General features: G+C 50.0%; 1 protein-coding gene across 4 annotated transcripts in view; it reads left to right on the forward strand.

Moving 5' to 3' along the window:
• Positions 1–533: 533 nt before the first annotated feature.
• The window catches only part of GRIK4 (glutamate ionotropic receptor kainate type subunit 4), a 435,808-nt gene continuing 421,820 nt past the window's right edge, over positions 534–14,521 (forward strand). For all 4 annotated transcript variants that reach the window (XM_075548795.1, XM_075548797.1, XM_075548798.1 and 1 more), the window contains exon 1: positions 534–615. In XM_075548795.1, coding sequence (XP_075404910.1) covers positions 534–615 — 82 coding nt within the window. The remainder of the gene's footprint in view (positions 616–14,521) is intronic.

Raw genomic sequence — 14,521 nt, forward strand, 5'->3', positions numbered from 1 at the left:
AAGAGAGGCAGTTGAAACTCCCCAGCTTGCCCTTCAGGAGACACAGGAGGCAGACTGCTCCCATGCGGATTCACAGTCTTGGAAACCCTGAATGGGGTAGTGATAAGTGAGATCATATCATATCTGTCCTTCTGTGACTGAATCCACACTGCATAATGCTGTCAAGGTTCATCCGCGTTTTGGCACGTGTCAGGGTTTCATTTCTCTTTAGAGCTTCCAGCAGGAAGGTGTTAGAAGCTCTGGCTCCCTTGCACCTGGCATAGAGTAGAAGGACAAAGAGGCCTTGCCAGCTCCGTGGCTTTGCCTGGGGCTAGCCCCGGAGTTCCCCAGGGTCCCTGCCACAAGTTCTTCAGGGGGGACTGGTACTCCTCCCCAGGGACATCTCCAGGTGGGCAGAGCAGCTGGCTCACTGGGACAGATGAAGTGATGGAGTGGCAGGGTGGCTGGGTCACCACACTCACGAGGTCTGCTGCTCTCTTGCAGAGTTATGTCATGCCCAGACCAGCAGAGGGCCCCATGAGGAGTTATAGAAGATGCCCCGCGTCTGGGCGCCTTTGCTGCTGCTTCCCGTGTGGCTCCTGATGGTCGCCTGCAGCCCGCACTCCCTGAGGATCGGTAAGTGTCTTGGACTCTGCACTCTGGGGGAGGTGGGTGGCTCGGAGTGACAGCTTCCCCCATTACGCAGACATCCCCAGAGCCCAAGAGACATCTGACTGCTGCACTGAGCCTGTACTGTGGCCTCGGGGAGTTTGGGAGGGCCAAGGTGGGCACCTACCTCTGTTCTGGTCTACCTGCCATACTCCCCTTGCGAATAGAACAAAGATGCTGCAGGCCCCCTGGGACACCTTATTAAGGGGCAGCTTATTAAGGGGCAGCGGTTGGGCAAAGGAGGAGTGGCTGTAGGGACTTCCGGTACCAGGCCTTGAGATAAGAGGCCACTTCTGCTCCCCTCTGGTTAACCCAGGGACTCCCGGTGTCTCCCATCCCCTGGCTCTGGAGGAAACCAGTGTCTGTGGGGTGGCCGTGGCCCTGCGTCCGGAGAGGGTGGGCAGGGCTTCATCGGTGGCATTGGCGGGCATCAGCTGCGCTGGTTTATCCTGCTTTCTGCCGGTGTGCTCCCCCTAGTGTGGGCAGGGGTGCTGATACCTGCCCACCGGCACCCTCGCTGCTGGAGGGCCTCCAGGGCTCTCTCCCCTGCTGACACGGAGCAAGGCTTGGTTAACCACAGCGTGAGGTGCGAGGAGGGCCCGTGTGGTCGCCCGATGGCCCAGCCACAGAGGACAAGGGATCAGAGGGGTGTGTGGGGGTGGTGAGGTTTGTATGGACAGAAACAGATAAATGAACAAAAATCACACTTGCAGCCATCCAGTTGATGCCGACGCATAGTGAGGGACCGTACAGGGAGAACTTCCCCTGTAAGTTTCTGACGCTCCAGCTTTACTGAACACAAGCCTGCATTTTCCTCCGGTGGAGCGGCTGGTGGTTTCCAACTGCGGAGTTCGTGGTTCCAGCCCAATTCGCAACCCCTATGCCCCCAGGGCTCCTGAAGGGCAGACACCAGTGAACATTCCAGCCCGGTAGGCCGTTGACCCCAAGAATCCCCATCCCAGGGAGTAGCAGGACCCCAGGAACAAGAGCACCCGGCTGTCCTGAGGGACTCACCAGGCCAGTGGCTCAGGTTATTGACCAGCAGAGGCCCCTCTTCCCAGATGGGAGGCAAATTGCATGCACAGGAACGTGCTGGCCCTCCCGCCCCGGCCGCCTGTGACATGGAAAGAGCTCAGCGGCTGACTGAAAGGAAAGGTGACTTAGCGGCTCCGGTGCAGGAAACTGCCTTGGAGACGGGTGTGCCTGTGGGTTGATTCGGCCTCGTCACGGCCCTCTCGCACAGGGTAGGACTAGGCCCGGGGGGTTCCTCCCCTGAAGTCTGGACAAGAGCCACCGCTGGTGGGTTCAAACTGCCGTCACCCCACCAAGGTTCCTTGGGATGACCTTCAAGTTCCTCAGTTTCTCCAGTGGCCCTGAGGACTTTCCCTTCAGGGCCTGGATGAGGCCAGTGTGCCGGTGCGGTTAGGGATCCCACTGGGGCAGGGGCCAGGCCTCCTGTGCTGCAGGCCCACCCGCCCCGGGGAGCTGCTCCGCACCTCCCTCCCCTTCGAGGACCGGCACTGCTCCCCGCCCTCTGCTCACCCGTCTGCCTGCTTACCAACCAACCAACCAACAGGACTGAAAAACACACAGAAACCCTTCCTGTGTTTTTACCCCCTGCCTCCCTCATCCCCGTTCATTTCTAATGAAACTTCAAGACCTTATTTAATTCTGCTTAGCAGCCATGCAAAACGGTTCATATCCTCAAGATGCTTAATTTATAAGATGCCTACAGTCATCCAGCATTTGCTGTGAGGTTCTCTCCATTTCCAAGTAAGCGGCAGTAACCCATCCGCTTCCATTTGTCGGAATCGGCAGTGCCCGCGGCCGGCTGGCTCCTGACATGGAGAAGTGCCACCGACAGGCCTGCTCGGGTTCCCCCTGTGCCCCCAAGCCACACTCGGAGCCCAGTTTGCCCAGCTCAGGCATGACGCGCCCACCTTGTTTCTGCCCAGGCCAGGCCACTTCCAGCTGATCCCCACAGAGGCCAGGCAGCCCTGGGAAAGCCAGGAAGTACAAGAAAATGAAAGAGAAACCCGGCCAGCAATGCCTGGGCTAGCTGTGCAGTGGCTTTGGTGATTCGACAAGCCCCTATCCTTAGGATGGAAAGGTGCTAATTACAGGCCTCCCCTGGGGATCTGGAGCAGGCCAGAGACAAGAGAAGTAGGTCAAGAAAACACTCTCAGCAGCAGGCCGCCCTGCACACAGATGGGCAAGATGAGGGTTGAGGGGGCTGGGGCTCCCCCAAGTCCTTCAGTTGCTGCCCCTCCCCGTCCAAGGGTCAAGAAATGCCCCAAGTCTGGGATTTCTTGAGAGTCTCCGAATGATGGCAGTCAGAACAGGGCCGCATCTCAGAGATAAATCACACCGCCTGCTCCCTCTCAGCCTCACTTGTCTGCTGGTGACAGTAGGGAAGTGTGTAAGGTGGCAGTAGCGGCCGGACCCATCACCCTGCTGTCTGACTGCTGTTTTTCATTGCAGCAAGGCATGGGGTGGGAGATACAGCCAAACGGACTATTATGGTGTCTGGTATTTACACCCCTCCCCACCCCCCAATGAGATGTTGGGTAAAAGAACTGGATTTTATTTATGACTGAGAAGCCACCCGCATAAATTCCCCCAACTCTCACAGACACGTCGGCCCCTCAGTCATCGATCTTCTGAAAATGTCTTTTGATTTTGCTTCTGTCCCTCTGGCTCCTCTGAGTGATGATGGGGCAGCCACAAGTGAATCAATGCTCTGAGAAGGCCCCGCTCCGCCTCGGCAGCCCTCCATTCTAGAAGGGAGTCATTATCATAGTAGGTTAGAGCCATAAGGGATTATGGGGACAACCTACTCCTATTGTCCAACTTGCTCATTTACAAATGAGGAATCAGGCCCCAAGGGGACAAGGATTTTGTCAAGGTCACATAGCAAGGAGTCGGGCAGGTCAAAGGCAGTCACCTCTAGAGCCACGTTTTCTCTACCAGTGCTCTGTTCACTGACCACACACACACACACACACACACACACACACACACACACACACACACACACACACACACACACACCCTCCTCTAGCACCAGAGAAGCAGAATCACCTTGAACATCACATGAAGGTTATCTCCTCTCCCAGTTTCTTCCTGCACTGTTAGGGAAAATTTCCAGATGATAGCAAATGCTCCTGAGGAAAATGGCACAGAGGGAGGGGCATATGTGCCCTGCTCTGGCTTCCCTGACGCCATGAGGCAGGGTCAGACATGCCTTCCTCCTCCGCCCCTCGTTACCTGCTCTGGCCCAGCTCTTCCTGCCACGGGACTCCACTTTTCTGCTGGGTTTGATAATTCGTTGCAGTGGTCACACACAACGAACAGACAAGACTCACAATGATGAGCTTACTAGGGTAATTAATAAGTTAACTAGGAAGTTAATAAGTCAGCGCCTGTCAAACAGTAGATACAATGATTGGTCCACCTCAGTGCCTCTCCTCAGCCAGCAGCCACGTCCCTCTCTCTGGTCCTCAGCCTCTCTGCCACGTGGCCCCTCGGCTTCTGCCTCCACGGGCCAGGAAGTCAGTCAGCTGCTCCGCCTCACAGGGTCATAGTTTTATTCCATTTCATGGTCTCCTGGCCTCAGCCTGTGCTTCCTGTGGTCTGGGCCCCTGCCACTTCAGACAGACATCCAATGTGCTCTCCCCTCCCCCCCAATGGTCCTGGCATTTCTCTCTCTATTCTTGCTTCGAAGATGGCTCATCCTTATAGCCAAGGGGCTGGTCACTGAAACTGACCAATGCCTCTGTGAGTGTGATATACGCCCCATCTGCATAGCCCCACCCAGTCATCTGGTGAAAGTAGAGACCTTGATAGATGAGCCGTATTAAGACCTCACCTGGCCCCACGGTTCTCCTTGCCCTGAATACATTAGGTGCTCAAAGGCGTTTGCTGACTGGAAGAACATCAGGCTGGCCGCCTTTCACCCTGTGACTCCTGCTCTGCTTCTATAGTCTAGTCCCCCTGAAGGCTACCCAAATATAGTCACGGTGTTGACTCTGCTTGATTCATTCCCTACCCTGCCTCCTAGGCCCTCTCCTCTCCTTTTCTCCCTGCTCTTTCTCTTCCTCACACCCTCCTCTTCTAGCGTACCTGGAACAGGAGTCTGAGGGAGGCATCTGACTTGTTCTCACTGTCAAGGGCGCGGAGAATCCACATCACTATCCACAGCCCCGGCTGATTTCCATAGGGTGGAGGTCACACATGCCTCACTCTCTACTCTTGATCAATTCTGACAACAAGGATCCCTCCCTCATCACTCCCTGCTTTTCTGCTGGGGTTGATCATCATTTGCAATGGCTGCACAGAACTCACGAATAATACTCACGATTATGGGGCTCATCAGGGAAGTAACAGGCCACAATTCAGGTTCAGGAACACTTAGGATACACTTCTTCAGCCAACACAGCCAATGTTTAGCTATGCCTGCAGGCACATCTTTTTTTTTTTTTTAACAATTTATTGGGGCTCATACAATTCTTATCACAGTTCATACATATACATACATCAATTGTATAAAGCACATCTGTACAGTCTTTGCCCTAATCATTTTTTTCCTCCTCTTTTCTTTTTTTACATTTTATTAGGGACTCATACAACTCTTATCACCATCCATACATATACATACATCAATTGTATAAAGCACATCCATACATTCCCTGCCCCAATCATTCTCAAGGCATTTGCTCTCCACTTAAGCCCCTCGCATCAGGTCCTCTTTTTTTTCCCCTCCCTCCCCTTTCCCCCCTCCCTCATGTGCCCTTGGTAATTTATACATCGTTATTTTGTCATATCTTGCCCTATCCGGAGTCTCCCTTCCCCCCCTTCTCTGCTGTCCCTCTCCCAGGGAAGAGGTCACATGTGGATCCTTGTAATCAGTTCCCCCTTTCCAACCCACTCACCCTCCACTCTCCCAGCATCGTCCCTCACACCCTTGGTCCTGAAGGTATCATCCACCCTGGATTCCCTGTACCTCTAGCCCTCATATGTACCAGTGTACAGCCTCTGTCCTATCCAGGCCTGCAAGGTAGAATTCGGATCATGGTAGTTGGGGGGAGGAAGCATCCAGGATCTGGGGGAAAGCTGTGTTCTTCATCGGTACTACCTCGCACCCTAATTAACCCATCTCCTCTCCTAAACCCCTCTATGAGGGGATCTCCATTGGGCAGGCACATCTTTTGCTGTGCCTCAGCCCTAAGACCCTTGCCTCCTTGGCCCTGCTCAAACAAGTATTACAAAAGTCCTTTATCTGTTGGCAATAAGTACCCAGAGCATGCTACTCTCTCAGTAAGCACGGGTCTGAAGACAATCGTGTTCTCCCTACATAGGCCAGCAAACTTAGCTCCACCAAGTGCCCAGTGGTATCCCACTCCACCAGAAAGCCTCCTGCCTGAAGCCATTCATTCATTCATCCATTCCTCACTCTGTGGGCCAGGAGAGAGGTCTGTCGCCAGGCTCTCACTTCTGCTGCCGTCATTTCGCGGTGCAGCGTCCTGCTGTCTTCTGCCATCTCAGCAAGGTGTTGGAGACTTTTCTCTCTCTGTGTCTCTTGGGTTGAGCAGGTATCCTGGAGCCGCCCTCCGATCCTGCTGCCTCTTCCTGGGTTTTCATGAACTCTCCTCTTTCTGCCTCGGAGATGGCTCATTTTAAGCCTAGCAGAATGGCAAAACTTAGCGGTGCCCACGTTAAAGTTCCATATATGTTTTTTGCATAGTCCTACCCCCCACGTGAGTAGTGGAACCTTATTTTAAATTATTAGCAAGCTAGCCAATCCCTTTGGTGGGCCACAAGCAGCTCACATTTGCATAAGCCTAATCATTCATTTGGTGGGAGTTAGAAAGACTATATAATATAGAATGACCGTGTTAATAAAAGCGATTCACTTTACCTGAACATCACCATGGGCTTACATGGGTCTTCCTCTGCAAACTCCTTTCATGAGCTTACTTTGACCCAGGGGACACCACCTTCCCCTGCTAGTCTCCATTCCCCTGCTACTGATCTCTTACCATATTATAGTCTGATTGCCATGAGATTTTTCCTTCCAGCCCTCTATGGGGGAGCACCTAAACTTGCCCCCTGATGTATGTAGGTGTATATATACATCGGTCAAAACCAGTGAGTGTGATGGGTACATGAATCCAAGTCTCTTGTAAGGCTTGGCTCCTCATTAGTTTAAAGTATTTTCTTATAGTTTTACCTACAATTATTGGAAGAAGTAGAAAATAAAAAGAGGAGGGGAAAATGGAATTTGCTTACGATCTTGATTGGATTCTAATGAAGTTTGGCTTAATAGTAACTCTAATGATTAGATTATTCATTCATTAATTTACTCAACATATTTATTGGGTGCTGTATGCCAAGCACTGAGAATACAGTACTGAACAATGGCAACCACAAGAATTATGCTCACTCAGAAAGACCTTCTTCTTTGCCAGGTCCTGGGCTAAGTATTTTGCATACATTATCTGAATCATTGTGTCAGGTGGAATTAATGATTCCCTATTTATAAACAACCTGCCAGCTGTGGATAACGTAACCTTGCTTGCTAAATGTGAAGAGGACTTGAAGCTTTTATCAGAACTGCATCTTCCTGTAAGGATTACACTTCAGCATAAAGGAAACAGAAATCCTAACAACTAGACCAATAAGCAACATAAATGGAGAGACTATTGAAATCATCAAGGATTTAATTTGATTTGGATCTATAATCACAACCCACGGAAACAGCAGTGAAGACATCAAAAGACGCATGGCATCGGGTGACTCTGTGCAGAAGATCTCTTTAAAGTATGAAAGAGCAAAGAGGTCACGTTTGAAAACTAAGCGGGCATCTGACCAAGTCGTGGCATTGTCAGTTGCCTCCTATGCATGTGAAAGATGGACAATGAATAAAGAAGACCGGAGAACCGATGCCTTTGACTGATGGCTTTTGGCGAGGAGTATTGAAAGTACCATGGGCTGCCAGCAAATGACAGATCTATTTGGGACAAAGCACACCTGGAATGGTCCGTGGAAGCGAGGCTGGTGAAGACCGGATCTCGTGTGCTGTGGACAGCTTGCCAGGAGAGATTAGTCCCTGGAGACGACAGCATGCTGGGTCAGTGAAAAAGAGGAAGACCTTTCACGAGCTGGCGGACACAGTGCTGCAAGCATGGGTGAGGGTGGTGCACAGTGTGTGTCCCTCTGTCGCATGTAGGGTTGTGGCGAATTGGAACCGACGTGCCGGCTCCTTGATAAGAGCGGCCAGATAGATGAAGAAACGGAGACGGCAACCCTACCAGTGTTGGACCATGAGCCTGTCTGCATCCAAACACGCTCTTTCTGCCCTGCTGCCCCTAAGCGAACCCCTGCAGACATTTAGGATACCCCATTGCCACAGGGGGCACGTGAAATAGATTGTGTTCCATCTGGCGAAAGAATAGAAAGATGGCATCACTATTGCTAACAGGGTATCCTGCCTTTCTATGACCCTTGGCTTCAAGATAGTTCCTGAGGGCCCAGACCAGTTTGCTTGACAGGTGAGGAAACAGGGTTGGGGCAGCTCACAGGCTCCTGCTCTGTGGCAGGGACAAGCCTGCTCCTCGTGGGGGACAGGAGACACGCCAGTAGGTTAGGATAGCAATGGAATGGTGTCCTTGTTTGAAGTTACTCTGTGTGGTGAAGCAGCAAGAGCTTGGATTTATTTGACACTTCCCTTACGAGGGCCCCCAAGCATTTTACAACTCCAATTTTTTTCTCACTTAGTTGGTTTCCCCCAGTGAGCTCCAAGCCCTATACAGTGAATGTTAAACTCAGAGCATTGAAATGTTATAAAGACAAAGGTAACAAGAGCTCTGGGCAAGTCCGGGAGAAGAATAAACACCCTGGGTCCCTACCTTGGCCTGCTGTGTCTTACATGTACTTGACACACCAAGATGTCAAGGCACCTATGGAATTCCCTGCCTTGCATGCTTTTTAAATAGTGGGTTCCCTTATTAATAGTACCATGCTATTTGATTTATGAAATTTTGATCTGCCCGTAGCTTTTCATCTCTTTTTCCAAATTGAGTCACCCAGATAGGCAATCAATTGGCCCTCCACATTAGTGACAAATAGACATTGATGACTTTCCCTGTCATCTGTCATCTAGAGAGAGAATATATAAACATTTCTGTGTCATAAATCTCTTCCCTGGTAAACGCCTTAAAGGGAGCTATAGCTTTCTCATTCATGTCTGTATTCCCTGGGCTTAGCAGTGCCTGGCCCACAGTAGGGGTATTATGTTTCCAAAAATGAATTTTACAAGGTTGTTAGGTGCTTGATCACTGGCCCAAAGGCTAGTGGCTCTACCCCACCGAGAGGCATCTCCGAAGACAGGCCGAGCGGTCTGCCTTCCATGTCAACCCTGTGGAGCAGCTTTGCTCTGGACACCCGAGCTGACACTGACTCCACAGCAACTGACCACAAGCACAGCACGGCCAGTTTCCAAGCTTGTGCTCATCGGTCAGTTTTCACACTTCTTTCCCCCCCAGAACTTGCTTGATGCGTGAAAATGCTAACTATGTTTATTGTTGGTCTATAGAATTTGTCATTAGGAGAACACCTCTTCTGCCAAAGAAAGTGCACATGTCTGTGTGCATAGGCGCCCTCGTGGCATAGTGCGTGATGCTTTGGGTTAACTGCAAAGTCAGTAGTTTGAAACCACCAGCCATCATCCTGAGGAAGAAACATGAGACATTCTCCTCTCCAAAAGACTTATGGTCTCCGAAACCTACCAGGGCAGTTCTACCCTGTCCTCTAGGGTCGCCATGAGTTGGTGGTGACCTCCATGGTCGTGAGTTTGGCTCTGTTTGGTGTGTGTGCATGGTGTTCTTATAAGGCCATCTCTCGTCTCGTCTCTGCCTCAACCTCACTGCCCTCCATCTTCTGTGGGGATGAGGGGGACTGGGCTTTCGTTAGGCCACATCCAACCGTTGGGAGCGTGGAATTGTGTCAGCCTCCAGAGTAGAGGGATCCCTTTTTGTCTGCGGCTTGGTCTTCCGGAAGCACCCACCGGACACTTTGTGGCCATCTGCTCTTCTCCTCCAACCTTTCCAGAGCCAGCTTTGAGAGCTACTGCCTCTGGCTGCCTGTAATCTCTACGGCTAAGAAAGTGGCGGGGAAGTCGGCCTAGAGGTTCATTTCACAGATAAGAAAAACCAAGGTCTCCAAAAGTCAACGGCAGCTGGTGAAGGCTCCTCTGGCCGTGCAGGCCTCCGGCCTCCCGATCGCCCGGTTTCATTGGCACGATGGCTTCCAGGTTGCCGTGCCTTCTTCCATACGCCTTCAGTCCAGCTCCTCAACCATCCGCGAGACACGGAGAGGTGCATCTGTGGAAGAGAGTATGTATGAGAGTATGTATGTGCCGAATGAGAGTATGTATGTGCCGTGGCACGCTCCTATGGTGGCTGGTGGCAAAGCGAAGGGAGAAGAGGGCATTGTCCAGGGCAGGTCAAAGAGGTGGACTGAGTAGAGTTTGAGGAATACCATGGGGCAGAGTCCCAAACAGCCTGTTAGTGGTATAGTTGCTCTTTCTTTACCCCCTTTTTAACCTTTCTTTGAGAACCAGGTGAAGGTTTACAGAGCAACCCATCAGTTTTACATCCCACGATCCGTGTCCTGTTCATCTCGTTCATTGCAATTCCCTCAGTTCCCCATCACTTCTCCCACGTCCTCCCTGGGGTTGCTTCCTGTGTCCAGGCTGCCTCCTTTCCTATCTCCTCTGACCTCTGACCTCTGTCCTTGGCCAAACGCTGCCCTTTGGGTCTTAAATGGTTGTCGTGCAGGCCTCTCTAGTGTTGTGGATTCCCTTCCAGATCTGTCTGTTGTGGGGCAGAAAATGGAGCCATTTCCAGACACAAATGACCATGGACTTAGGGGTTCCACCAGTCGCTGGTAGTGTGTTACTGATGGGTGAGGACGGAGAGCCATCAGGCACAAATACTCTGATTACCGAGACTCATGAAATCAAGCAGAGCTTAATGAGAACCAGGCAAGCAATAGCAGAGAGCATTAATGAGCCTTGTTTCTCTGTTTTCTTTTCTTGAACATGTTGTGATTGATCTTGGGGAGGAAGCCAGGCAAGTTTCCAATGGCAGAGGTATCAGAGCTGAAGGGATGTGTCTCTTGTTCCAGACATAACTAAACGCAACCGAAGGCCAAACCACGGCCATTGGGTCAATTCCAACACATAGCAACCCTATACAGGCTCCTGAGACTAGAGCAGTGGTTCCCAACCTTCCTAATGCCACGGCCCTTTCATACAGTTCCTCATGTGGTGGTGAGCACCCCCCAACCATAAAATTAATTTTGTGGTTACTTCATAACTATAATTTTGCTAATGTTATGAATCTGGCAATCCCTGTGAAAGGGTTGTTCGACCCCCAAAGGGCTCACGACCCACAGGTTGAGAACTGCTGCTATAGATTGTTGTGGGAGCAGATTTGAATGGTTGATTTTGCAGTAAGCAGCCTGTTGTCTAACACACAGTATGCCCAGGGCTCCTTCCAGAATGGAAACCCTGGATAATAAATAGAGCTGATTTCTGTTTAATTTAGGTGTGGGGCCATGTGTATTCCTTAGTGCTAGGAAAGGCTTGATTTCTCCCCTGACTCTTATTCTGTCCCTCACCCTTTGTGATGATGTATATTGGGCCTAATGAATAAAATAGGGTCCAGCTCTGCCTGGGAGGGGGTGGTGGGCCTGAGGAGCAGCAGAGGGGGGCTGGTGGGCCTGAGGAGCAGCAGAGGGGGGCTGGTGGACCTGAGGAGCAGCAGAGGGAGGCTGGTGGGCCTGAGGAGCAGCAGTCTGCTAGGCAGGAGAGGAGTGGTACTAGGAGACCAATGCAGCAACACTTTGATCAGAATTTCAAAAACTTGACTCCAGATCTGAGGAATGGTTTACAAAAGTCTTGGGGTGGGGAGTAAGATCTATTTTGACATTTCTTAGGGAGGGCATAGGAATTATGAAGAGAGCGTTTAAGATAAAGGTATTTTTTAAATTGCTTACTTGACACACAGTCACAGAAAGGGAGTTTTGGCAGACAGGGAGTTTAACTTGCTTGCTGTAAGACGTCTCCTAACCTGGAAATCTGGGATATGAGATTTTCATGTTTGATCTCGTCTCAGACTCTCCTAGGGAGGCATTCCATTCTCAGTGTGCCCTCATCAATCATCATCAATGAAAGCGTAGACGTGAGGCAGCCATCTGCGTCATCTAAGCCATTACTCTTGTTGTTGTGGGCACCATCAAGTTGGTTCCGACGGACGCGGAGGGATCCCATAGACAACAGACGGAAACAGTGCCCGGTCCTGAGTCATCCTCACAGTTGTTCTTGTGCTCGACTCCACTGCCGTCCTGCTTCTACTCGCGAGGCCTTCAGAATCTGACTATGTTTTTTGAGGGGGATATATATATATATCTGCACACACAATTTTATTGGGAGCTCTTCCATAGTTCAGTCACATCAAGCAGTATTGTATGATTGCTACCACAATCAGTTTCAAGCGTTTTCTTTCTTTTTGAACTCCTTGATATCAGCTGCCCCCTTAAGATCCTTCCCCCACCCTACCCCACAGGAACCATTTTTTCCTTCCTATAATAGTTTATTTTGCCATATCTTACACAATCCATTATATCCATCCACATACAGTTCTATTGTTCAATTCCATGGGTGGGATTATATAGTCATCTAATGCTATGTAATCCCTATACCTCTCTACGCCCACCCCCTCTTCCCGTACCCTCAGGGACCCATTACTCCTGTTACTGTTTCTGAAGGGTTATCTTTCTTGTACTTAATAATTATGTACCTAATAAACTTAAATATACAAATGAACATATGCAAATCTAACATGATTAATGAGGTAAAAACAAACAAACCATAACAGTAAGGGGAGGAAATATTAAAGAACGAGAGGATAGTTCTGTGGTTCGTCAGCACTATACCTCACCCTGGATTTATCATCCTTCCATGTGGCCCTTCTGAGAGGGACTGTCCAATCATCTTACAGGTGGGTTTTGGGTCTCCACCGCATCCACAGCCCTTCGCATTGATTTGGTTGTTTGTTTTTGAGCTCCGATACTTCTTGCCGTGGACACCTCGTGATCGCACATGCTGGTGTGCTTCTTCCATGTGGGCTTTATTGCTTCTCTGCTAGATGCCGACTTGTTTAACTATAAGCTTTTAAGACCCCAGACAGCTATATATTTTAATAGCTGGGTGTGTTAGTCTGGGTAGACTAGAGACACAAATCCAGGGACACTCATGTGTTAGTTTGGGTAGACCAGAGAAACAAATTCATAGATACTCATTTGTTTAAGCAAGAGCATTATGCTTGAAGATAAGCAAGTTTTCATCTAGCTGAGAAGCAACTAAGCCCACCTGGAAGAAGCACACCAGCCCGTGTGATCACGAGGTGTTGATGGGATTCGTTATCAGGCATCAAAGACCCAGAACAAAAAATCATATTAATGTGAATGAAGGGAAGTGCCGAGTGGAGACCCAAAGCCCATCTCTAAACAATTGGACATCCCCTCACAGAAGGGTCAAAAGGAAGAGACAAGCCAATCAGGGTGCCGTGTAGCACTGATGACACATATATCTCTCCTCTAGTTCTTTAATGCTTCCCCCCCCCCCACCTATCATGATGTCAAATTTACCTTACAAATCCGGCTAGACCAGAGCATGTACAGGGGTACAGATAAGAGCTGGAAACAGAGGGAATCCAGGACAGATCAACCCCTCAGGACCAATAATGAGAGCAGTGATACCAGGAGGGGAGGGGGACAGTGGAGTGAGAAAGGAAGAACCGATCACAATGATCTATTATATAACCCACTCTCAGGGGTACATACAACACAAAAATGGGTGAAGGGAGACATTGGTTAGTGAAAGCATGGGGAAAAATTTATTATCAAGAGTTCACAAGGGAGGAAGGGTGGGGGAGAGTGAAAATGAGCAGATACCAAGGGCTCAAGTAGAAGGAAAATGTTTTGAAAATGATGATGGCAACAAATGTACAAATGTGCTTGACACGATGGATGGATTGTGCTAAGAGCTGTATGAGCCCCAATAAAGAGATTTTTTTAATGAAAGAAAGGGATAACTTTATATGAAAGAGTAATTATATATTAACAGAACAGCCCAGTCCAGATCAAGTTCATAAGTCTGATGTTTGCCCATATGTCCAATACCAGTCTAAATTCCTCTTCAGACTCAGGCAACCCGTGCAATGTCGCAGAATGCAGGAAGATCGCAGTGCTGGCGTGGGTCTCCACATGGCGGCTCCAGCTCCAGGGCTCCGACTCCAGTACCGTAGCTCCATGTGGCTCGTAGGCAGGAAGACAAAGCAGAGAGAGAGAGTGGGTCTAGCCTCCCGTGAGCTATTTATTTCCTTACCGCCTCCAGGTAAGGTCATCAGGCTGCGACCCGATTGACAGGCTAAACTCCACCCCATTCACTCTTACTAGTCTCAAGTTGACGCCAGATCATGTAACCACCACACCAGGCAACAGCAGCTTTCTGCACCACATTTGCTTATGCAAATGAAGACCCATTTTGCTGTCAGAGATCATGTTAGGAAGATGAGTCTCGTACAGTGTCACATATTAGAACAAACCGTTCTTATACTGGGGTAAGGTTTAGGTAGAGGCCCACAGTCTGGCAATGTTTTGATGCTGTCCTTAGGGTTTACAGCGGCGGCTACTTCCTCTGAAGGGGACAAGCCTGTCCCTTCTTCACAGCCTGTTCATCTGGAAGCTCTGCTGACATCTGTTTATTTTGGGTGACCCTGCTGGTATTAGAAATACCCACGCCATAACG

The sequence above is a fragment of the Tenrec ecaudatus genome, chromosome 4 (genome assembly GCF_050624435.1).
Source record: "Tenrec ecaudatus isolate mTenEca1 chromosome 4, mTenEca1.hap1, whole genome shotgun sequence".
Taxonomy (NCBI): Eukaryota; Metazoa; Chordata; class Mammalia; order Afrosoricida; family Tenrecidae; genus Tenrec; species Tenrec ecaudatus.